The sequence below is a fragment of the Pogona vitticeps genome, chromosome 4, assembly GCF_051106095.1.
Source record: "Pogona vitticeps strain Pit_001003342236 chromosome 4, PviZW2.1, whole genome shotgun sequence".
NCBI lineage: Eukaryota > Metazoa > Chordata > Lepidosauria > Squamata > Agamidae > Pogona > Pogona vitticeps.
The window spans coordinates 168,145,545-168,170,848 of record NC_135786.1 but is presented as its reverse complement, the minus strand read 5'-3'; the positions used below and the strand labels follow the sequence as shown (position 1 = coordinate 168,170,848).

The window sequence follows — 25,304 nt, the reverse complement described above, 5'->3', positions numbered from 1 at the left end:
TTGAGCAACAAATTACAAGAGGTCAAGCTAATAAACCAAGTTTAAACTGATCACTGGAATCAACAGTTAACATTAATATTGAACATCAGTTTGTATGCATGTTGTATATTCATCATATATTGGAAAACAGTGTGTGCACTAAGAACAGCCAAAAATCAAACACTTGGCCCAGGACCCTACAGGTTGTTTTACTGGGCCCAGGTACACCCAGTAAAACAACCTCGTATACCAGCAGAATAGAGAGGGGATCTCTCCTCTTCATCGCAACATCTTGTGTGCCACAAAAAAGCCCCAGAAGGCCCACCAACTTTCTAGTTAGGAGCAGTACTGAGGAATACTGGCAGAGGGGAGAGAAAGAAAGTTCCCTCAATCGTTTGTATTTTCTGTAGAAACTGAATAGACATTATCTCTAAAACAACCAGTACTCCTACTCAATAGCTCCATGCTGTCTGTTTTTAACAATGAGCAGTTTAAATTTGCAAATCTATAAGGTGAACTAAGAAATTCAACTGACTCACCTGATTTTATTAAGGATATCAACACCAGACTGCTCTAAGAGAACATTTTTTACAAACGTCCGTGGAATGGAAATCTTTTCAGTGCATGCCTCAATCAAGTCTTGCCTTATGTTTGCTTTCTTCATTGCACTTGGACAGAGGTTTTCTGCAGCATCCACCATAGACTCAAGCAGTGTCTGTTGAACAAAAGGAGGGAAAGCAAATTCTTAAAATAAACCAGAAAAAATGGCATTATCACTGTATGTAGGAATTTTATCCTTACGACTGCAATTGTGTGTGTGCATGCTATGTCATCAAGTTGGAACCAACTTACAGCAACTCTAATAGGGCTTTCAACATAAGTGAGAAATTTAAGGAATGGTTTTACCAGTTCCACTCCCTCCAGTCAGTTTCCATGGCTGAGCAGGAATCCAAACTCTAGACTGTCACTCCATCCATTACACCACACTTGGAATCTGTCATGATTTCAATTAGCACACTACAAAGATCTGCGAATCTACGGCTGAAATCCAGCAGTAAGTTGCAACTAAAAGAGATCCACTGAATCAGTGGGAATTTGTTTAGTTGATTCCTCTGTAAGTTCTGTTGATTCAATGGATGCCCAGTAGAGGTATAAATGCTAATTCAGCTCCTTCATACTAGGGCTTACAACAGCATGAGAATAGTCTATAATATAATTCTCTATGGCAAGTGGTGATGGCCTCAAAGCCTGCTCAAATAATGGATATAGCTCAATTCCAGTTCCAGTCTGCAGAATATGAAACTTGATTGTATGTTGAAACTGGAGAGAATGTGTTTTCAAAATTAAGCCCATTCTTTCTCCAATTTCTTTCTGCTTAGAAGTGTTACCAAGCACACATTTTACAGCAATGCCACTATGTGTACATGGCACTTAAAATAAATATGCCTGACCTCTCCAAGGTTGAGTTCTAGGGGCAAAGGGATTCTGTAAATTCATAGCATCAACTGTCTGCTGGGGGACACTTTATGGCACAAAAAAAGCAGGAAGCCTGGTTTAAACATATGTTTCCAGAGGGGTAATTGTGTAAGTGAGTTATCTATTACAGCAAACCCATTGGCACAAACTTTCATAGACTGTACTCCAGTTCTTCATAACCATCTGAAGAAATCAGCTGGAGTCTGCACACGCTTATGCTAAATAAAATTTGCTAGTCTTTAAAGTGCAAGAAGATTTGTTGCTGGTTTTACTATAATTAAGCAGTTTCCTGGTTCTTACAAAAAACTGCAGTTACCAACTCTGGAACAAGCCAGGATTAAATATCCTGGTTTCCTCTAATGAAAACAATCATAAAATAGAACTGTAGGATGCAGCCGCATCCCTATATGTTCCATAATATTGGAACTTTTGGGTTTGTTAAAGGCATTCAAGAATTTTAATAACACTGACTTGTCTCAAATGAGCAGAAACCTAGCAGTTTCAGAGCCAAGTGCTCCATATAGATTAACACAGAGAACATCCCTGGAAGCAGTAAGGAAGAAGCTAACATATTTATGCATTATGCTCATCTTTTCACAGTGATATTCTTTATGGTGAAAATCCTCCAGTGGATTTTAGGCACTGCTCTGCTCATGATGGGATAAATAATAATTCCCTTTACTACTAACTAACCTTGCAAAATGCAATCTGTCCCATGCTGCCTAAAGGAACCAGGCAACTTGGGGCGTGCGTGAAGATGCACACTTCTTGAATCCTTATGGTGAACATGGCAATTATGCTGGTCTGACAAGATAGCAGAGTATCTGATGTATGCCTGAAGGTGTTCAGCCTCTTTTAATGGTAGGTCCAAAGGCTGGTTACTGTAAGAGAAGACACTACCAGGTTGGATGCTTTCCCTTTAATATGTCACAGTAGATTTTTGTTTCTTTGCTTGATAAAAGCCAAGCCTGACTATGACTGTTGGATAGTTTTGAAGAAGGCTTACAAATTATCTGCTCTTTTATTTTCAATCTCAATCATGTCAGAGCAACACTGCTGGACATCAGGTGAGTTTCATATTCCAACGGCCACTTACTGCATGCCCTCACAGCTCCATAACTCTGCTTCCCTTCCTCACTGCTGTGGTCCATTCACTTGTCCTCTCCAAGTGTGTGAACTTGAAGAAGGAGAAACAACTTCCATTTGCCTATACTTCTATACAGTGACAAGATCTAGTCTGAAAAGGAAAGTCTCGGCAAATGGATAGTGGTGACAATGGCAAAGATCTCTGCAAAAACTGGACGGTGATTCTCCAGCATCTACGATGATTCCCCAGGCCACCTCCTCCCATGGTCCTTTTTCTGACACAACTGCTTTATTCATTTAATACCTTAAGCTGATCATCGACAACCCTGGTGACTTCCCCAGCCATTGAGTCCAGAGTCTCCTGAATTGGATTGGATAAAGAGCCATTTGCTCCTGCCCAAGAAGCTCCACCAAGATGATACAGATTTGGTAATAACTGTAAAAAAAGATTGCAAGACGTTAGCAAGGTAGCCAGCACCAGTACTTATGATCTGGTATGAAGCAAATAAAAATAACTAAAACAGTAATGTTTGTTACACTTATTTAAAAAAATAAAGTTTTCAAATCAACAGTAGTGTCACTTACTGTTTTAGAGTTCTTAGCATCTTTCATAAGCCTTTCTGCTGATTTCAGATCTTCTTGTATAGTGTCAATGCCACAGTTTCTTAGTGAGTTCAGATGGTCTTGTATTTTGACACATATTCTGTCAATCATCTTTTAAAAAGTGAGGAAGAAACTGAATATTAGATAGTATCAAAAATTAAGACACAATATATTTAAATTATAAAATGAAACATGTCAGTCATTTAGGGACATATGATCACTGTGGAACTATTACCGTGATTTGTCTTAATATTGTTAATCAGTGTGCAATAAGTGGAAGTCGCATTCCTAACAAAAATATTTGATTCAGTAGAAAAAGTTAAGGACCAGACCACACAAGGCACAGATCATGGATCGGTTTCCAAACAGAGAACTGGACTTTTTACACTTTTAGACAGAACTAAGAAAATGAGACTGGATTCTCTAAACTTCAGTATTCACACACTTTGTTTAAATGGCTTACTTCCATATAGATGCTGGGCTAATGATTTTGCACCGGAAGTGCTATATGAACTGAATGTTGTATGTAAAAGCTACAATGAACTACTCTACATGCTGAACTATAAATTAAATGTGGTTAAAAGTGCAAGAGCTCTATAAAAATCCCAATATGATGGAAATATATATCTATATATTTATAAAGAAACTTAATTGTGGGATTCCTGCATTGAAAGGGGCCTAAACTCTGACCCCAGAGTTCCTTTCAGTTCTACAATTCTACAGCTGAAATTCTGTTGCTTACTGCGATAAGTCACATTAGAGTAGGCCCACTTAATCAGAGATATGTGGTGAATCAACTCCATAAATTTCACAGATTAAAATGAGTGTAACTCTAGTTGTGACGTAGTATGCTAAAGTCAGTTGCAACTAGAGTGGAACCATTTGAACCAGTGGAACCTATGAAGGAATTAACTGACTGAATCTCCACTGATTACAATAAGCATCACAATTTCAGGCTGTGATCCTATGAATTGGCTGAGACTGAGTTCAACTACTATTCATATAGGAACAGTATGGCTTCAAACTTAGAACAGTGTTAGGAAAGGCACAAATTGGGGGTGATCAGGAATATGCAACATAATGAGCTGGGTACTCACAGAATGGGCTGCTCTCAGATTTCAGCTGTTACAATTAGTAGTAGCATTCACATGTCTAAACCTGTTTCATACAGCTGGAATCTCTTCTGAACAGCACACATACACACACACAAAATGGCCCAGAATGCTGCACTGAAAAATCTGTGAGTCATCTGCTTTTCATTTCTATTATTTTAAACTTCCATAGGATTCAAGGCTCTGCTTTAAATGGAAGTTGTGCCTCTGAATTCAGTTCAAAGAAAACTGCCTTATTTACCTGCTGTGTTGTGCTAGTTACTATGCCTTGCTGCAGTCTGTATGCTTGTTCCTGTAGGTACTTTCGGGTCTCATGATTACGAAGTAAATAGTTTTCTATCTAAAGAAAGAACTCAGCGTTAGTTGTGAATCTGTGTACCTGAGCGCACATGCAAAGTGACACATATACTGCTTCAAAAAAACAATAACAAGAAATGTAACTTCACAGAATTGTTACAATCATACACCCTGACATCATATATAAAAACAAAGTACACTGCTCATGCATGAAAATCAGGTCTATTTATTTATTAATAAATTTAATTTATATCTCAATTTGATATTGCTTTTTCCCAACTTGAGAATTAAGGCAGTTTATAGAACTATTAGTAAATAATGGCTGAAATCATGTTGCTTAGCTTAGTAAGTCACAACTAGAGTAAGCCTGCTGAAACAGTAAATACTTGGTGAGTCAACTCCTCCATAAACTCCATTAATTCAGGTAAGCCTATTTTAACTGCAAATTCCTATGTTAAAGAAAGCTGCCATCAGAGTAGGCCTGTTTGAATCAATGGAACTTGCAGAGGTGCTGATTCCCCAAATCTCCATTGATTCATTCAGCCTAATCTAGCTGTGACTTACTGTGCTAAGCAACAAGATTTTGGACAATACAACATATATATTCAAACACAGACTTAAAGGGTTTCTGCCAATGTTTGACCTCTTGAGCACAGAAATTTGCTCAGAGAAAAAAATTATATATTTGCAGCTAAACATGACGAGATAGGCCCAAAACGAGTAAAAGCAAAAGAGCTTTGCCAGCCAAGGTGTGGGTTGGATAGATGAAGTGTCAGGTGGATACACAATTGGCTACAGAATCGTGCTCAGAGGGTGATGATTAATGGGTCCCCAACCCTTTCCCAACCACGGACTGGTTGGGGGGGGCGTGTTGTGCTTGTGCGTGGGGACACTTCACACTCGCAGGGGGGTGTCGCGCTCACAGGGGGCGTGCTGCGCTCACAGGGGATGTGAGGAGCTTGCACGCATGTGCGCAGATGGCGTGTCGCACTCAAGGGTGATGTCACGCATGCACACGGTATGCTCGCAGGGGTGGAGTGAGCTTGCGCACATGCACGAGGCATGCTCAGGGGGGGAGGAGATCTGTGTCCATGGCCCTATACTGCCTAGGCTGTGGACCACTGCCGGGTCGCAGACTGGGGGTTGGGGATTTCTGCTCTAGAGAATTCTATTCAGTCAACTATGAAATGATGCTGTATTTATTTCCACATATTACAGTACTTCATTTCTCCCCTTCCTCCCTTCTCCAGCCTGCTTGAATAATTGTAGGTGATACCTTCTGAAGTGCCTCTTCAGTTTTCTCAGGGCTAGTTTTAAGTGCTTGAGAAGCATCATTTACAGGTATAGGCATGAACCTTAAGGTGTAATTCCTTGAAAAACAAAAAAGCAATAAGGTTACATGTGCTAAAATCATAATCTATATTTACAATGTAAGCTCCCTTGTCTCTTTCCACACACATATTCTGTTATATTATTCTATACACAAAGGAATACAAATTACAGTTTCTGGGTCAACACATCAGAGGCAAGGAGCAACTAAATTAGCAAATTGTTACACAACTGAAACATGATTCAATTTTCTTTTATTGTATCTGTTTCACAAAATATATAATAAAGGATAGTTCTTATACCTAGTTAAAATCTTTTTCAACAATTACTACTCCCAATTCTGCAAATACCTGAATAAAGAGAACTTGTTTAATGCTAGGGTCTTTACAGATAAGGCGGTGCCTTTTCCATTGCCCTAGCAGAGGTGCATCCAATTCAGGTACCAGTATGCAGACAAGCAATGAAATTAGAGAGAGTCCATTAAGGTAAAGAAAAATTGTACTGTAGCAGTAGTCATACATACAGAGTTATTTTACTGCAGTCCATTGGTCATACATGATAAAGCATTCAAATTCAGTCCATTTACCATACCACATATCCAGAGTCCATAGCAATATCCAGCATCGTAAATCAGTCCTGCAGAGTAGCTCCTTCTGTCTCCTCTCGTTGGATCTGAACAAAGAGTGCTCTGAGGCTAACTTTATTGCCCCTAGTGGCCAATCAGTGTTTAGCTTCTCTAGGCCTCTTCTCCAGCATTTTGTTTCCACTGCTGGGTTAAGCCAAACTGCTCAGCTTGTTACTAGCACAGCTGAATGAGTTGGTCAGACTCTTTCTCACAAACTTTTCACAAACTTTGATTATCAATTTTTACACTTCACACTTTCCCAACATCGGGGGCTTTTCCAGGGAGTCTTCTCATGGGATGGCCAAAGTATTGGAGCCTCAGCTTCAAGATCTGTCCTTCCAGTGAGCACTCAGGGTTGATTTCTTTCAAAATGGATAGGCTTGTTCTCTTTGCAGTCCAAGGGACTCGCAAGAGCCTCCTCCAGCACCACAATTCAAAAGCATCAATTCTTTGGCAGTCAGCCTTCTTTATGGTCCAGCTCTCACTTCCATACATCGCTACTGGAAAAACCATAGCTTTGACTATGCAGACCTTTGTCAGCAAGATGATGTCTCTGCTTTTTAAGATGCTGTCTAGGTTTGTCATTGCTTTCCTCCCAAAAAGCTGGCGTCTTTTAATTTGGTGGCTGCTGTCACCATCTGCAGTGGTCATGGAGCCCAAGAAGATAAAATCTGCCACTGCCTCCATATCTTCCCCTTCGATTTGCCAGGACGTGATGGGGCCAGTGGCCATGATCTTAGTTTTTTTTTATGTTGAGCTTCAGATCATTTTCTGTGCTCTCCTCTTTCACCCTCATTAAGAGGTTCTTTAATTCCTCCTCACTTTCTGCTATCAGAGTGGTATCATCTGCATATTTGAGGTTGTTGATATTTCTTTCGGCAATCTTAATTCCAGCTTGGGATTCATCCAGTCCTGCCTTTCGCATGATGTATTCTGCATATAAGTTAAATAAGCAGGGAGACAATATACAGCCTTGTCGTACTCCTTTCCCAATTTTGAACCAATCATTTGTTCCATATCCAGTTCTAACTGTTGCTTCCTGTCGCAGATATAGATTTCTCAGGAGGTAGATAAAGTGGTCAAGCACTCCTGTTTCTTTAAGAACTTGCCATAGTTTGCCATGGTCTGTACAGTCAAAGGCTTTTGCGTAGTCAATGAAGTAGAAGTAGATGTTATATTTGTCTTTGCAAAAATTGTCAGTAAGTTGTAAGAATGTAATAACAGCAGCATTTCCCCATAGTCAGTTATTAGCAAGCATGTCTCTACACTGTTTTGAAAATTAACTATATTGTAAACCACTGATGAATCCCTGTTGTGACAGCTTTGGTATCTTTGCTTCATAGACGCAGACACACATGTATCCCCTGCAAACATTTTTTTCTAATATGAAGAAGTGTCATTTATCTGCTTTCCACAAGAGTGAAATTACTGACAAATTCACACTCTTCTTCAACTGTGCTCTTACTCCAGAATACACCTCAGAGCCACAAATTTCAGCTGCAGTTATAACACAATACAACTGGCACTCAGAAAAGCTTGGAAAAAGGCACTTGTGTAAAAGCAGCACAAAATTCTAATCTGGCTTTACTAATTTGGCGGGGGGGGTTTCCAATAAGACATGCTATCATCTATATTTCTCATCTTTGTGTGCTTGATTTATTTTCAAAAAAGAGTTGCCATAATGAGGGAAGAACCAGATCTCAGCCATAGTGTTAAATCAGCCATGGTGTTAAAGCTGAGTTAAATCTCTTGTCTCCCCAACTCCATTTCAGGACCAGAACCACCGGTTTGGCCTTTGGACAAAAAAGTGTTTGGTGGTTTCCAGCCCCACCTTCTCTTTCCGGTGTCAACTCAGAAGCAGTGTCCTGGCTTCCCTGCCTTGTCTCCTCTGGGTGCTGCCCCTGAGTGGGTGCCCACCAGAGAAGATGGAGATGGGTACCACTAAACAACTGCTTATTCAGAGGACAAACTGGCACAAACAGTTTATGCCCAACTCTAATAAGGACAATGGTAGAGACAATGATTCAAATTCCCCAGATACCACACATGACAAGAATTTACTGGGATGGGAAGGAGCAGAATCAATCAGGAGAACACAAATGATGTGAATGAGAGAGTGTTTAACATAGGGATGGGAAATCTGAGGCGGTCCAGATATTTGTGGACTGAAACTCCAGAACAGGGATCACTACTAGCTGTATTTTTGGCAGTTTCCCGTGTGGCAGCTGATCATTCTGTCTGATAATTTTGCACTGCCAATCTCTCAGCAGCGCTCTTGGACTTTCAAATGGCAAGTGTAAATAAAATCTGGCAAAAACATATTGAATGAATTAGGGAATGGAAGAAAAAGCCAGATTAACCATAGTTGACATAGTCAAATAGGAAGAATGATGGAGGTTGCATCATTGCAGCATACTATGGCTGTCACATACAGCACTGATGGTACCTGTCTGTCATGGGTTTGGAGGGAAAGTTCCATCCTATGGGGAGTGGAAGGCGGGACATCAGGGGGGAGGAGCTGTACTGTATATATATTTGGAGCTTGTGTGGAGAGTGAAGAGTTGGAGTCTGTGTGTCAGACTGGGTACAACTGTGTGTCAGTTAGTACATACCTGATAGGTTCAGGTTTCTATTTAGGTAGCCAGAACTGATAGGTTCAGGGTCTGCGCGTTACCTTAAAGGGTTCTGTGGGAACCAAGCTGTGATATGTGTGTGATTGGGGCTATGCCACGTTACATTATCCTATTTACCTGATTCTTTTATGTACCCTGTTTGTTATTTCAATAAACCTTGTTCTTTTGTTTAGTAAAATCCATTCCTGGTCTGTGTGACTCCTTACAGGGAATGGTTGGTGGCAGCATAACTACATGGTGGCATACTCCGGTAGGTCTGGGGTTGCCACATTGATTGGTGTCCAGCGTGTGGGATACGACTAGTTCAGTTGTCCAGTGGGCCAGCAAAGCCTTGGCAAGTGTGCCCAGAGCAAGGGGGGTCTAGTCAGGGACAATCTGAGGGCGCGTAGGTAATCTTCTAGGCTTACCTCACGGGGAGGTAGGTTAGTGGAAGAACGTGCACACTCGGATTGGGGGGACTAGATTAGGGAGCTCTGAGGCAACCTGTTTTGGCGGGAAAGGGCTGAGGCAAAGCTGCATGAAGTAGCAGTGATCTAGCCTGTCTGCTGAGAGGCCTAGCAGAGGGGGTGGATTCTGCCTGGCAACAGTTGCAAGTTGGTGCTGAAGGAACAGCAGCAGTCTATAGAAGGCTGTTTCTGAGGCAAAAGGAAAAAAGTCGTCGTTTTATTTTGAGGCTTGACTTTTGAAGGCAGCCTGTTCTGGGGGGATTATGCCCTTGACTCGAAGCCAGATGGCAGAAATGGGGAAAGTGAGAGAACCACAGGGAGACCAAGGTTCTGAGGAGGAATTTGGCTCAGTGCAGGATGAGAGCACGGGAGAACTGACCTCAGAACTCAGGAAAATGCTCCTAGCCCAACAGCATGAACTGAGGGTGAGGGAAATGGAGGAAAGATTAGAGAGAGAAAGAATGCAGGAAAGGGAGAAACAGAGACAATTTGAAATGGAATTGGAGAGAGAGAAAATGGCTCTGGAAAAAGAAAGAATGGCGTTGGAAAGGGAAGAGAAACAGAGACAGTTGGAGGTAGAAAAAATGGCGTTTGAGTTAAGAAAATTGGAAATGATGAACCAGAACAATAATAACAATAGGGATTCTGAGGTGGGCCAATTGTCTAAAACTGACTTGAAGAAATTCCCTGTGTACCACAAGGGAGATTGCCCTGAGGTGTTCTTTTCCCTCGTGGAAAGAGCGTTTGTGGACTTCTCAGTAAGGGAAACTGAGAAGATGACCATTATGCGATCTTTAATCAGTGGCAGCCTGGCAGAAGTCTATGCAGAGATGCCAGAGGAACTACTGAAAGATTTCGCTGAGTTTAAAAAACTGGTGTTTGCCAGACATGGGATAACTGCTGAACAGCTGAGGCAAAAATTCAGGTCACTCACCAAAAAACCAGAGCAGACTTTTACCCAAGTGGGGGCCCAACTGGTGAGGCTGCTAGAGAAATGGCTGTCTCAGGAGGGGACAGAGACCTTCCAGCAGCTCAAAGACCTGATAGCGCTGGAACAGTTTTATTCAGTCCTGCATGGGGAACTGAAGTTCCAGGTGAGGGAGAGGAAACCGAAATCTGTGACAGAGGCGGCAGAGATCGCAGATTTTATTTACCAAATAAGAAAGCCCTTAGGTGCTGAGGGGAAATCTGTAGGTAAACCCAAAGAAACCTACAGCAAATACTCTCAGGGACCAGGGAAAAACCAGCAAGGGAGAGGGGCCCATGTTGAAGGGAAGCCCTCAGACATGAAACCACCAAGACCTCAGATTTTGGAGGGAAAACCAAAACCAGATGAGAAAGACTCCAAATACAGCAGAAAATGTTATTTCTGTCAAGGAAAGGGCCATCTAATCTCAGAGTGTGAGAAGTTAAAGCAGCTAAAGGGAAATTTGCCTCATGATTTGAGTGGAACCAAGCCAAAAGCTGTGTTCTGTGTCCAGACAGAGCAAAGCTCCTTGCCACTGAGGGAGCCTGTTGCCATGGCGACTCACTCTGGACCTGTTACATCTGCTGATCAGGCTGAGGAAAATGGTCCTCTTGTGGAGGTCAAGCGCTGCTTACTAGTGAGGACAGATTCGCAATTATTTGAGACCGCAGGGGTGGACGTAGGAATACTTGACTATCAGTATAGGGGGCTAAGGGATACTTGTTCCCAGGTGACCCTGTGCCATCCAGATATTATTCCTAGGGAGTATATAAGGTGGCAGGGATTGAGGGGCAGGTGATCTCACTGCCAGTAGCTGAGGTACCTGTGAGCTTTCAAGGCTGGAGGGGAGTTTGGCGGCTAGCGATTTCATCGACTCTGCCAGCAGCCGTGCTCGTGGGAAATGACCTGGCTGAACATGTGAAACGGGTGCTAGTGATTACACGCTCACAAGCTACCACGGGGACAGTTCAGGGGGGTACTGAAGAGCCTGAGGTTGAAGCAGGTGAGGGTAGTCCCGAAGCCGTGGCAGAAACCTTAACCACGGACAGCAAATTTGGTCAAGAGCAAAAGGCAGACGCCACTCTCCGAAAGTGTTTTGAAAAGGTGACAGACACCCAGATAACACCTGAAACCCCAGCGAGATTTCGCGAGAAAAAGGGAATTTTATATAGAGAGACCCTGGTGAATATCTCAAAAGGGGGAGATGGGATCAGAAGTCAGCTAGTGGTACCTGAAAAGTATCGCCCCATGATCTTACAAAGGGGGCACTCTGACATGTTTGCTGCGCACTTAGGGGTGAACAAAACACAGCAGAGAATCACACAGAATTTTTACTGGCCTGAAATAGGGAAGCAGATCAAGGAGTTCTGTAAACAATGTGATGTGTGTCAGAGGCAGGGGAATAACCGTGACAGGACCAAAGCGAAGTTGTGCCCTTTGCCTGTGATTGACACCCCGTTCAAATGTATAGGAGTGGATATTGTGGGACCTTTGCCCAAGGCCACAAAGAGGGGGAACCGGTTCATTCTCACCATTGTGGACCATGCCACGAGGTACCCCGAAGCCATACCCTTGACTAATATCGAAACTAACACAGTGGCAGATGCCTTGGTGGGGTATATGTCCAGGATGGGATTTGCCTCAGAAATAATCACAGATTTGGGCACATCGTTTACATCAAAGCTCATGAAACGGTTATGGCAAATCTGTGGAATTAAACACAAGGAAACCACTGCCTATCACCCCGAAAGTAATGGGTTAACGGAGAAGTTCAATGGGACTCTGATGCGCATGATTAGGGCTTACTTGGCAGAGAATCCAAACAATTGGGACCAGAAGCTGCAATCCCTTTTGTTTGCTTATCGATCAGTGCCTCAAGCCAGTACCGGGTTCAGTCCGTTTGAACTTTTGTTTGGGAGAAAAGTAAGAGGTCCACTTGATTTAATCAAACAAAATTGGGAGCAGATCACCCAGGATGACCCACAAGATGTTGTGACGTACATAGACACTTTAATGAATGACCTGAAGAGAAACCTAGAGCTAGCAGCAGAAAACCTGCAAGCTCAGAAGGTCAGACAGAAAACCTGGTATGACCAGAAAGCCAGGGAGAGGCACTTTAACCCAGGGGAGGAAGTGCTTTGGCTTAGGCCCTGCAAAGAGAACAAACTGCAGCTCAAATGGGCAGGACCATACAGGGTCATTTCCAAGATGTCAGATCTGAACTACCTTATAGAACAGGAGGAATACCAAACACGAAGGGTGGTACATGTGAATGCCCTGAAACCCTACCACAGAGGGGAACAGAGGGTTTTATTTGCCATAAAAGCAGCTGAGAGTGAGGAAGCTGAATTACCTTTCTGGGAGGGTAGAGGGGAAGTGAAATACAACCCAGATGAGGTGAAGATCAGTCCTGCACTCACCCAAGACCAGCAGCAAGAACTAAAAGTGCTGCTCACTAAATATCAGAAGGTTTTTTCAAATAAGCCGGGGATAGTGAAGGGAGTGATGCATCGGATCCACACAGGGGATGCAACCCCGCAAGCAGTATCCCCATACCGAGTGACGGGACCCTATAGGGACAAGGTGCGGAAGGAGCTGGACGAGATGCTTAGGGAGAACATAATCGTTCCCTCTTCTAGTCCTTGGTCCTCTCCGATAGTCCTGGTGGACAAGCCTGATGGGAGCATTAGATTTTGTGTAGATTACCGGAAATTAAACTGCGTAACCACTCCTGATGCCTACCCAATGCCCAGGCTAGACAACCTGATTGAAACCATAGGGGGTTGTCGGTTCATTTCATCGTTGGACCTAGTAAAGGGTTACTGGCAATTAAGGATTGATCCCAGGGATCAGGAAAAGACCGCATTTTGCAGCCCTTTCGGTCTATATGAGTTTAGAGTCCTTAGTTTTGGTCTCAGAAATGCACCAGCCACATTCCAAAGGCTGATGGACCAGACCTTAGCAGGGCTCAGTGACTTTACTGTGGCCTACATCGACGATATAGGGATCTTCAGCAATACCTGGGAAGATCACCTGAAACACCTGGAGATAGTGCTGCAGAGGTTAAGTGCAGCAGGGCTAACAGTAAAGGCAAGCAAGTGTCAGCTGGGTAGCCCAGAAATAAAATACTTGGGTCACATAGTAGGGGGAGGAGTGATCAAACCCCTAGAGGCCAAGATAGAAGCCGTTCGTGATTGGCCTAGACCCAACACCAAGAAAAAAGTCAAATCATTTCTTGGGTTGGTGGGCTACTACAGAAAGTTCATCCCGAGGTTTAGCGAGATGGCGACTCCGCTGACCGATCTGACGCGGAAGAAGTCTGATGACCGCATCCCGTGGACCAGCGACTGTGAGGAGGCGTTCCGGAGGTTGAAGGAGGCGCTCCTCAATTATCCAGTGCTGCGTGCTCCCGACTTCGACCGGGAGTTCATCATCTACACCGATGCGTCTAACAGCGGGGTAGGAGCAGTTCTTTGCCAGGAGGATGAGAATGGTGACCAGCATCCAGTGTCCTACCTGAGTAGGAAACTCCAGAAAGGTGAGAGACATTTGGCAACCGTGGAAAAGGAGTGCCTGGCCATAGTATACGCGATTCAGAAGGCCAAACCTTACATCTGGGGAAGACATTTTGTTCTGTGCACTGACCACTCACCACTGCAGTGGTTAAAGACAATGAAAACCCATAATAGTAAACTTATGAGGTGGGCTTTAAACCTGCAAGATTATGACTTTGAAGTGAAGGTGGTCAGAGGGTCAATGAACTGTGTTGCTGACGCCTTGTCAAGAAGACCCGACGAGTGAAGACGGCGAAGAAACCATGGACTATGTATATTTTGGTGACTAAAAGTTAAATGTACCTGTTAATTGAACAGGCTTGGTTTGTATTAATAAAGGTAACTTAATGTATTGCAAATATTAATGTTTAAATGCATAATTGAGATGTTTGACCTAGAGTGAGTAAGTATGGTATTGTATTATAATGTATAACTGTTTTGTGTTGTGATCCTGGTTGTTTTTTTGGAGAAAAGCACTTTAGCTTTTCCCCTGCAAAACAACTTATAAGGAGGGGAGCTGTCACATACAGCACTGATGGTACCTGTCTGTCATGGGTTTGGAGGGAAAGTTCCATCCTATGGGGAGTGGAAGGCGGGACATCAGGGGGGAGGAGCTGTACTGTATATATATTTGGAGCTTGTGTGGAGAGTGAAGAGTTGGAGTCTGTGTGTCAGACTGGGTACAACTGTGTGTCAGTTAGTACATACCTGATAGGTTCAGGTTTCTATTTAGGTAGCCAGAACTGATAGGTTCAGGGTCTGCGCGTTACCTTAAAGGGTTCTGTGGGAACCAAGCTGTGATATGTGTGTGATTGGGGCTATGCCACGTTACATTATCCTATTTACCTGATTCTTTTATGTACCCTGTTTGTTATTTCAATAAACCTTGTTCTTTTGTTTAGTAAAATCCATTCCTGGTCTGTGTGACTCCTTACAGGGAATGGTTGGTGGCAGCATAACTACATGGTGGCATACTCCGGTAGGTCTGGGGTTGCCACATTGGCAATTGTTTGATCCTTATTAGTATTTGCATACATACTTACTGTACTTAGCTTTAAATATTGTCTTTTAATGGCGTGAGCTGACTTGGGTCCTTTTTAAGGAGAATGGTGGGGAAAATATTTTAAATAAATAAAATTGCTGGGATGAATGAAGGAATCCGTCTTCATTCAATTTTCCTGTTTTGCTAAAAAGGCAAATCTATTACACTTCGACAAAACTATAATTCACCAACTGAGGTTTTTTTAAAAACAAAAAACAAAAAACACCACTGTTTTGAATAGGGGGTAACTACTTGCTAATTTTTCTCTCAAGTTTCACCAGCTCCAAGAATTCAAATGCCAGTGCTGAACCGGTTTAGATAATCTACTAGGTCAGAAACCTGCTGCACTCTTAGTACAAGCTCTGCCCAATATCCACTGTGCAGGGACAGTCTGCAGACTATAACTGCAGACAAGAATGGGGATTCAGTTTGTCCAAAGAGCTACTGGATATGCCCTTGTCCTAGTTCTGGAACTGTTGTTCTGCCAGAGCCTGCAACAGTTCACTGCAGAAGCAGAATTGCTAAAGAGGATTTAGCCCTCAGGCTTTTGCAGAACTTGAAAACACACAATCTTTTGTTTAATCAATTACTTGATGTCATTAACCAAAATGTCAACAACTGAAGGAGTCTCGGTCTCTTCCTGTCTATATATTGACATTTTTAAATGATGTGATCCTAATCTTTATGCCTGCAGTCTTTTGTCTCTTGGATTATAAGTTTCCTGCTGCCTGACCAGTCATTAGCACTTTCTGAAAGTGCATTCTGAAAACTGGCATCATTAATACACAGTCATTGGATTTCTCCACATTACCTCATCCTGATGCTGGACTTTGCATTGTCAGTCCTGCAGTGCAAATGTCAATATATCACTCCTTAATGAGCCAAAGTAATTAAGATGACAAAATAATCAGTCAGTTGTTTTATATAATGCCACACAGAGGACAGAAACAAATGCAAAACATCATAGGCCATAATTCTAAAATCCCATTATCACCTATTGTGATACATTAAAAACAAAACAGTTCTATTTCTTTTTGCCAAGAAAAAGAGAATATAATGTTGGGGGGAGGAGAATTTCTCCATAACCATGCTATTAATTACATACATTTTTTTAAAAAAATATCGTAACCACATAAGACCTGCATGTTGGATAATTTGCTGAGAAACATACAGCATCCAACCCCCCACAATAAGTAATGAAATAGATTGTACAAAAATTTATTAATTCTTTTATCCCATTCTGACAGAAAGGGTGATCTTCCCAGTTTACATCTACACTGATCACATCTGTATCTCTACAATGATCTGCGGCTTTTTGAACACAAATGGGGACGGAAGAGTTGAGCTTCTATGAGGAGACTGGATGTTGTGTCTAAACATCATGGCTGTTACCCTAGTGCTAATATTTCTACCATACACTTTCACTCTTAATCTCAAGAGAAAACCCTTTTAAAAATTTATCTTGGCAGTAAGAACAGAAGACAAAGATTGTAAGCAGGATGTTGCCGGGAGATTTCCCGTAAACACAGTTTGTGCAGTAAGTCTGTAAAGGGATTTCCCCCGCTTCAGATGGTTATTGACCTCAGTGCTCTCTGCTCATTTTTTGCTAACAATGACCTCATAAACTACTACTATTTAAACATTAAGAAGCCCTTTAAAAGGCTGGCTAATAGTGCTTATTTTATTGCATACAATAAAATACTAATATCAGACAAAAATATTTAGTAACAGAATCCACTCTGCCGTCAATTATTTTATAACATGTAATATTTGGTGCTCTTCAATAGCTTACTATTATTCCAAACATATACTTACACCAGTTCAGTGTTACATGTACAGTACTAGATTTTAAGTCCTTATGAAACAGAGCTGCCGCTTTCCTCTGCATTCAAAGTTACTATATTTTGCAGAACTTGGAAAAGTTACATTTTAGACTAAAACTCCCAGAGCAACCCAGGAGAATATTATGGGAGTTATAATCCCAAATCACAGTATTTGCAAGCTCTTACTGCTGGATTTCAGTATAAAATAATATGATTTTCCTCTTATAAGTATGAAACATAGAGAACTGAAATGGGTAATAACAAACAGAAATCAAACTCAACATGTCTTGAACAAATCTAGAATTTAAACAATACTAATGGCTGCTAAATTTATTTAGAAACAAACTGGTTTATAACTGTATTATTCACTTCAAAATTCAAAGAACAGAACCCTGAAAAAGATCTTTCCTTCCAACAATGAATGGATAGACTACTTTATAAAACATTTTATTTTCCACATCTTAGAGAAACCTTTGGTTAGTTTTCAGTAGCCAAAAACACACTCTTAGTGAACACTATCAATATATGAATATATTTACATAGGACCTACTAAAAGCCAAATTAACTAAAGCTTTAAAGCCAAAAAATCATGAGAATGGATTTCCCTGCCCCACTTTCATATTCAAAACATAAACTGCACTTTCTTTACAAATACAGGAGCAGAACACGCCTTTATTAAACCACTTTTTTAAAAAATCAAACAGTCAACTAGTTTCCATGAGTCAAGTCCACTTCCTCAGACTCTGCACCAATATCTTGTGGATAACGTAGAAAAATTATGAGAGTCCCAATAATTCATGGCAGATTGTTTCTTGCTTCTTTGAGGTGCGCTAGGCATCCCCCCTCCCCTGAATTTTAAATGGCATTCAGTTATATGTAATGACTGAACTCTTGAACTTAAAACTATGATTTTTTCCCCTGTGGAGTCAAAATACTCCTACACAGAGCAGAAGTGGAAGAGAGATCAAAGTAATTCTGCTTTCATTGTGTTTCTGCTTTTTAACCAAGTAACAGCATAAACTTCCTTGGATCCAAAATTCTTTGTGGCTCTTATAATAAGTATATATATATATATGTACAAAACTTACTTCTCTAGTGCTACTGCTATATCCTGGAAGCCCTGGGCAGTGATATTATTCTTATCCCATATAACAGTTCTGTTGGAAAAGCAGAAATCACACAAAGCCACTGATGAAGATTTTGAAACACACACACTACACGCAACACTTATTAAACTTTTCTCAACAACATGATACTTACAATATTTCGAACCAAGTAATATGGTAGTAAAATAATGCATTTCCCTACAGAAATTTAACATGAGATAGCAAATATACCACCAGCTATTCCTATAATGCCCACTGACATCATCAGGCTACTTTCTTCAGAAATATTGCTCCCTCATGCCTAATTTTGAAGCACCTTATATTTCCAATTTTGGCCAATTTTGTTTTAAAATACATCTTCCACTACCTTATAAAAAGATAACTTGGTAGCTAGTAAGACACCCACCCCCAAAGAGAATGAGAACCAGCAAAAATGGATAATACATAAACATCTGAATAGGCTGCAAAACACAGCTAGAAAAATGCTCAAAATGTTTTCATTTGAAAATAGAGGGTCAAACTATTGTGTCTGCTTCAGGCAGGATTATCTGAAGAGTGGTTTCAACAAAGATGGCACCATAAGTGGGAACACCCTGTCCAGATATTCATTTATGTAATTTGTATCCTGCTTTCCTCTGAAGATGCCGGCCACAGAGACTGGCGAAACGTTAGGAAGAACAACCTTCAGAACACGGCCAAGGAGCCCGAAAAACCCACAACAACCATTAAATCCCGGCCATGAAAGCCTTTGCGAATATATTGTATCCTGCATTTTTGCCAGAAGAGGTAAATAACTGTCAAATGCCTTTTAGCAGAAGCATCTAAAAGACACTTCTGTAAGTGAACAAGTGGGATAGAACTTTTGGGTTAACCCAAATGAGAAAAAAACACAAGAGGCACTTTCTTTTGTGGCTTTCCAGTATGAAGCCCTGATGCACAAATGATTTAGTATTCTGAAAGAGAGAGTAACAAAATTATATTTCACTTGGATTTTCTAATTCATGTTGCCTCCGATTCTTCCATGCAAAATTGCTCTCAGCTGCTAAATTAGGATTCAGAGAATGTCCTGGAAGGGGGTAGGGCAGAAAACATGAATCCTTAAAAGGGCATGGAAAATTGAATAGCTGGCTTTTGATGCCTGGTGACTTGTTCACTGTTGCTGCTGACAGAGTTCCTCTGATCTCCATTCTGGATTGGATTTATTTTCCACTGCCCTCCTACTTCTGCTGTACCTCCACTGTGGATTATCTTCTGGATTATTCCAAGTTCAAGTTTTTTGTATTGGCTAAAGCCCATTATACTTTTTTAGAATACAAATATGATCAAGTAAAGTCATGATAAAATCACAGACATATAAAATAATAAGAGGCCCTTCATATCTGGGAGTCTCCCACACAATTGATCGCGATGGCTCTCAGGAAATTAGTACGAATGTTTCTGGCCGCTTAGATGTTTAGGGACATTCATATACCTGCCATCTAAGACAGCCGTTGGGATGGTTTGGAAACGGAGTTCTGTGAATGTGGTTCTCAAGGAGGCTTGGGTGGTTTGTTTTCAGCAGATGGTACCAGTGAAAGAAATTTGAAGAGTCTATTAAGGCTAAGTCCTGGTCATTATCCAATTTGTAGATCCAGTCCCTCAACATTCTTTTAACCTCAGAAAAAAAAACAAAAATGTCTGTAGAGAGGGATTTAGTTTAAGTAGGGTTTGAACTGAAGTTGCCCAGCCGCCACTCTTCCATTGCTCTGCCATACAGTGTTTAGACAGACAGTGATCAGCCATATCCACCACCCTCTTATAATAGAATATAACTTGAGTTGTCCTGGCTTTAATGGACACCATGTCTGTCTCTGTTCTAAGAAAAGCTGCCGGGGGCCCCTGAGGTGTCGCAAGGATGTGTCTCAGAAATTTATTCTGTCCTACTTCAAGATGGTGTAGGTTGTTCTGATTCAGACCTCAGATCTCAATTCCATAAAGCATTTGAGAGATGAGCCTCCCTGAAAAGGCTTTTAAACCTGGGGTTACTAGTTTACCACCTTTAGAATGGAAAAATTTGGCCAGAGCATGGCTGGATTTCTGAACCGAGATTTTTGTGCTCTGTATCTGGGATTTCCAGCAGTTTTTCTCATTGAAATGCACTCCTAGGTACTTGAAGGTCTGGACTTGTTCTATTTTATTTTCACCTATAGTTCAGCTGAATTTGGGGGAATGCTTTCCAAAAATCATCACTTCAGATTTTGTGTAATTTATTTTTAGTTGCTCTAGGAGTCTAGGTCAACAATGGCGAACCTACGGCACGTGTGCCACAGCTGGCACGCAGAGCCCTTTCTGTGGGCACGCGAACCATAAGTCGCCAGATTGCTACTCCCTCCCCACGCAGCCAAACCGGAGAAGGCTGCTGCAGCTGTGGTGCGGGCACTTTGTCAGGCAGATCTAGAGTAGGGTCTTGACACACCTCTGTGCCCGGGATTCTCCCTTCCGCTGCCACTTCTGGTTCTCAATTCCATAAAGCATCTGAGAGATGAGCCTCCCTGAAAAGGCTTTTAAACATGTATGTATGTATGTATGTATGTATGTATGTATGTATGTATGTATGTATGTATGTATGTATGTATGTATGTATGTATGTATGTATGTATGTATGTATGTATGTAAGTAAGTAAGTAAGTAAGTAAGTAAGTAAGTAAGTAAGTAAGTAAGTAAGTAAGTAAGTAAGTTTGGGCACACGAGCCCCAAAAGGTTCACCACCACTGCTCTAGGTGGCTGAACTCTTGGAGCTTATTTAAGCATCTCTTCAGTCCCTTTTTGTTCATAGATAGTAATACAATGTCATCAATATATATAAGACTTGCAATCTTATAGTTCGCAATTGAGGTGGGGGAAATGATCTGGATGGTTTAAAGCTGTTACAATATTATTAATATAAAAGTTAAAGAGTAGGAGTGCAAGTAAGCACCCTTTGTTAGTATGAATTTCCTCTGTCAGCTTTCCATCTGTGCTAATCCTTACCCCCAACCTTGTGTTGGAGTATAATTCTTGTATTAGGGTTAGGAGTCTCTTATCTCTTCTGGATTATTTCTTTTTTGGGTTTCCTTGCTTTTTTTGGCCTTTTAAAAAAATTGTTCAGAGAATTTCTTCCATTTTTACTTTTTTTAAAAATTGTTGCCTGGGGAAAGAGTGCCCTTGACCTGTAATGGATTGCCTGCACTGCTGGAAAGACGTCAAAGTGGTAGGGAAAAGTGACTATCCCCAATCCATATGGGGGTTTAGGGTAGAGGGGGTCTGGACTAGGTTGCCCTACCCTGCTTTTTGAGAGTAGTTTTGTGGGTTTTGAAGTGCTTAACCTGGTCCAGAGCTAGAAACAAAAATGGGGGGAAATGAAATGAAAAAAAATCTGAAAAAGGGCAATTTCAGGTATACTGGAAGGACTGATATCAGAAAGAACTAAAAATGAATAAGGAGCTCCCCATCAATGAATGCAATTTGAAAGTGTTCCCCCACATTCCTAGTCACCACAGTTTAAGTAACACATATGGGAGAAGATGATCCTTTAGTCACTCTGTCTTAAAGCCTATCCTACTTGGTTGCAGCGCCCTTGAAGCCAAAATACACGATATGCCAAAAAAAACAACAAAACAAACCCAACAACACCCAACCTAACCAACCGACAACAAAAAACAACAAAAACAAAATGAAACAAACATGAAAACTCTCCCAAATCTTTTTTGTTTTTACAATGAAAAGCACTCAGATTCAGAACCAAAATTGTCTTCCCAAAGCTGTTGTTTTCATATCTCCATAGAAAAACTAGAAGACCCATGGCGATGAAAATTTGGGGAGATTGCTCTTGAGGAGGATTAAGCTGTTTCATGCTATCACGTCTTTCCTCCAGATTCAGATTCCAAGGCTACTTTTGAATTTAAGGAAGAACAAACAAACAAAAAGTAGGGAGTTTAGACAATAAGCTAGAATCGCATGAATACTTCCACACTCAGAAGAACCAGGATCACAGCATTCAAGACAACAGATAGTATTTCAAGTTTGGCAAGGCATGGAAACAGATTTCGAATACCTGAGTTTGGTGTTTATCTGAAGAGCTTTCGCCAACATCTTTGCTCCCATGTCTCCCATGCCATTTCCACTAATATCCACTTTCGTAAGAGATGTGTTGCTGCCCAGAGCATTGATAATGATAGTAACTTCTGTTTTCAGCTTGGAATCTGCTAGAGATAGTGACTGCAAGGGCTGTGGAGAAAATAAACAGTAGATACGATCACTATACTGGCATCATGTGATCCTGAACGATCTCTTTAACTTGACAGCACAATTCCTCATAGCATGCCAACACCACTGGCAATTCCAAGAGAGCGATTAAAAATCTATGATTTTACAATTACTATACAGTGGGGTCTCGACTTAAGAACTTAATCCGTATTGGAAGGTGGTTCTCAAGTCGAAAAGTTCTTAAGTCGAATCTGCATTTCCCATAGGAATGCATTGAAAACCATTTAATCCGTATCTGCTCTTTTCTGTCCATAGAAACTAATGGGAAGCTGCTATTCTGCCTTCTGCCACTAGAGGGGGATATTTTCTTTCTTTTTTCCCCTTAGGTTCAGGGAAGGCAGGGAACACTAAAGGCAGCACTTTAGAACTCTTTTTTTTTTTTAAACGAAACCAATTTTAAATAATGTTTTAAAGCATGTTGTGCTGATTTTTTCAGCACAAAGGCACTCAGGCAGGCTTTTTAGGTGCTGAGCAAGCCTCCCGAAGCCTGCTCAGAGCCAGCCGATCAGCTGTTAGGCGGGGAGAGGAGCGGGGAAAACCACAAAATGGCTGCCAGGCTCTTTCTGGGTGTCGGCTTTTAGCTCTTTCCCGCTCTTTTTCCTGTGGTTTGAGGGCTACCAAGGCCTGGTAAGTGACTTTATTTAACAGTACAGTATTTATTTTTAAGTTTCTGACCCTTTTCCCCCCTCCAGAAGCCTCTAAGGGGAGGGAGGGGGGACTTTTTTCCCTGTTCGTAACTCGAGGGAAGTTCGCATGTAGAGTCCTTACTTTCCCTATAGGGCAGGTTCGTAACTCGAATTGTTCGCAAGTCGGGTCGTTCGTCAGTCGAGACCCCACTGTATAGGTACAATAGTCTACGAAGAACACTAACTATTCTATCGATTGTTTCTTTTCTCCCCGTACCTAATAAAAACACACAAAGGCCAGTTGAGACGTTCACCTATAGCATTGTTCATCATGTACTATTAATGAACCATTAATACCTTTGGACTTCCAAACTCACACCACCCTTTTCCTCTTCCTTGCACAGGAAAAACAGATATTAGAACATTCTGAACTTCCGGCTTGACGTCGCGACGAGACAGCAGCAGGAGGACAGAGCTCTGTCCCCCGGGCTGAATTCTGACCTTGTTTGGGACACCGTAGGGTGTTGGAACCACCCTGGAGGGGTGGTGAACTGGGAGGGAAGCCTGTTGATCACGGGGGGGGGGGCGCTACCCTGTTCGATCCAGGAAACTCCCTAATCAGCCAACGGGCAGAAACAAGCAATCTTTGCTTGCGAGTCGTCGGCAGCCGGTCAAAGAGGCAAGAATCAGATTTTTGGCATCGCTGTTTACCATCGGGTGAGACTTTTATAACTGATTGCTTATACCCCTGAAATAATTCCTATATATGGAAAAAAGAATTGCTATCTCTCAGAAACTAAAAAGCGGCAAAAATCTGGTGAGAGGGATAGCTGATGGAAAGGAAATAACTTTAAAAATATACTTTAAGAATATTACAGTTTGACGTTGTAAAGCTTGAGAAATTTTCCTGCGAGTTATACTTGATAACTCTGGACTTTTTTTTGACTACTTGGAATCTCTTGGCAAGGTGCCTAGGAGCAGTGACCTTGAGCACTCTGCTGTTATTTCCTTTTGACTTTCTCTGAGCCTGGCTGGGAAATTAACCCTAAAGTGGACCTTTAAGGCCATCAGGCCGCGGATACAAATATTGCACCCTACCCTCGTATTTTGAGGGTTCAAATTTGGCTCAGGCCTATTTAGCCAAAGCGGACTTTTTGAAATGACTCTGGAAACTTTGAATATCTGTTTATAACCATCTGGGCAGCTGAAAAGAATGGCACAACAAGGACAATTCTGGAATGAAATAAAATCTGCACTTGAAAAAATATTGGACACCATGAGATCTCACTATCAAGGGGCAAAACTATCTAATCAACATCAGAAGGACTATAGTCTGCAAGCAACAGGGAACAACAAAGAAGGAAATGGGAATATCTCAGATGAGGCATTCCAATCAAAACAGCACCTTGAGAAAATTAATCTAAGAGAAACATCAGTCTTGGACCAGAGAGGAGTATCAGGGGAAGACAAAGGGAAAAAAACAGCAAAATTAACCACAAAAAGCCTGGAAGACTCATTGAAGATAGACCAAGTACATAAAGAGTTAGTGGACATAAATCAGACCTACAAAATGGTTTCAGAGGACATGAAAGATGACAGAATGCTTAGAGACACAGTAATATTAAATGAGAAAGAAATTAGAGAGGGAATTACCTAGAAAGGTGAAAAAAAGGGAAAACAAAGAAGGGCCCCTTAATATTGAAAACATGTTTATATTTATCATCTGGATTTGTAAAAGGGTATATTCTGTATATTAAAAAGGAGAACTAAATTGAAATAAAGGAGGCCTAATCAGGGTAAAGATGTAATATGGTGATTTTTTATTTTAGGTAAACTAAATTAGATATAAAGCTGGGTTAGGGATCTGGAAACACCTTTAATAAGAATGTTATTAGAAGACTGTTAATAGAAGAATTATTAGAAGAATTTTATATAATATGAGAGTAATATTATGATAGTGGTCATATAGTGTACTAAAATCTGTTTATGAATGGTTTGAATGCTTGAAAGATGTTTGGAATTGGGGGGGGATAACCAGGAAGATACTGAGATTTAAAAAACAAATAATTGTAAGCAAAATATGTAATACGATGTCTGACAAGCACAAAATAATGTAGATAGACTGAAAAACTAATAAAATGTTTAAAACAGAACATTCGGGAGTAATTTTTCTATACGTCCTAAGTATATCATTATATGCCCAGCATTTTGGTTAGAGCATCTCACTATGACTTCACAATCTGTTACAACACGTCACACTTCCCTAAGTTCATAGGTAGTGGGAAAGTGGCTTAATAAAAACATGAAAGCAGCAGT

At 41.2% G+C, this 25,304-nt stretch overlaps 1 protein-coding gene across 2 annotated transcripts in view; it reads right to left on the bottom strand.

The window, feature by feature from the left end:
• Window positions 1–25,304, bottom strand: part of CARMIL1 (capping protein regulator and myosin 1 linker 1) — a 179,668-nt gene that overhangs the window by 43,399 nt on the left and 110,965 nt on the right. For both annotated transcript variants that reach the window (XM_020781586.3, XM_020781588.3), the window contains exons 21-27: window positions 22,151–22,323; window positions 18,061–18,129; window positions 5,830–5,923; window positions 4,498–4,596; window positions 3,127–3,255; window positions 2,846–2,977; window positions 519–694 (exon numbers count right to left, since the gene is read on the bottom strand). In XM_020781586.3, coding sequence (XP_020637245.3) covers window positions 519–694; window positions 2,846–2,977; window positions 3,127–3,255; window positions 4,498–4,596; window positions 5,830–5,923; window positions 18,061–18,129; window positions 22,151–22,323 — 872 coding nt within the window. The remainder of the gene's footprint in view (window positions 1–518; window positions 695–2,845; window positions 2,978–3,126; window positions 3,256–4,497; window positions 4,597–5,829; window positions 5,924–18,060; window positions 18,130–22,150; window positions 22,324–25,304) is intronic.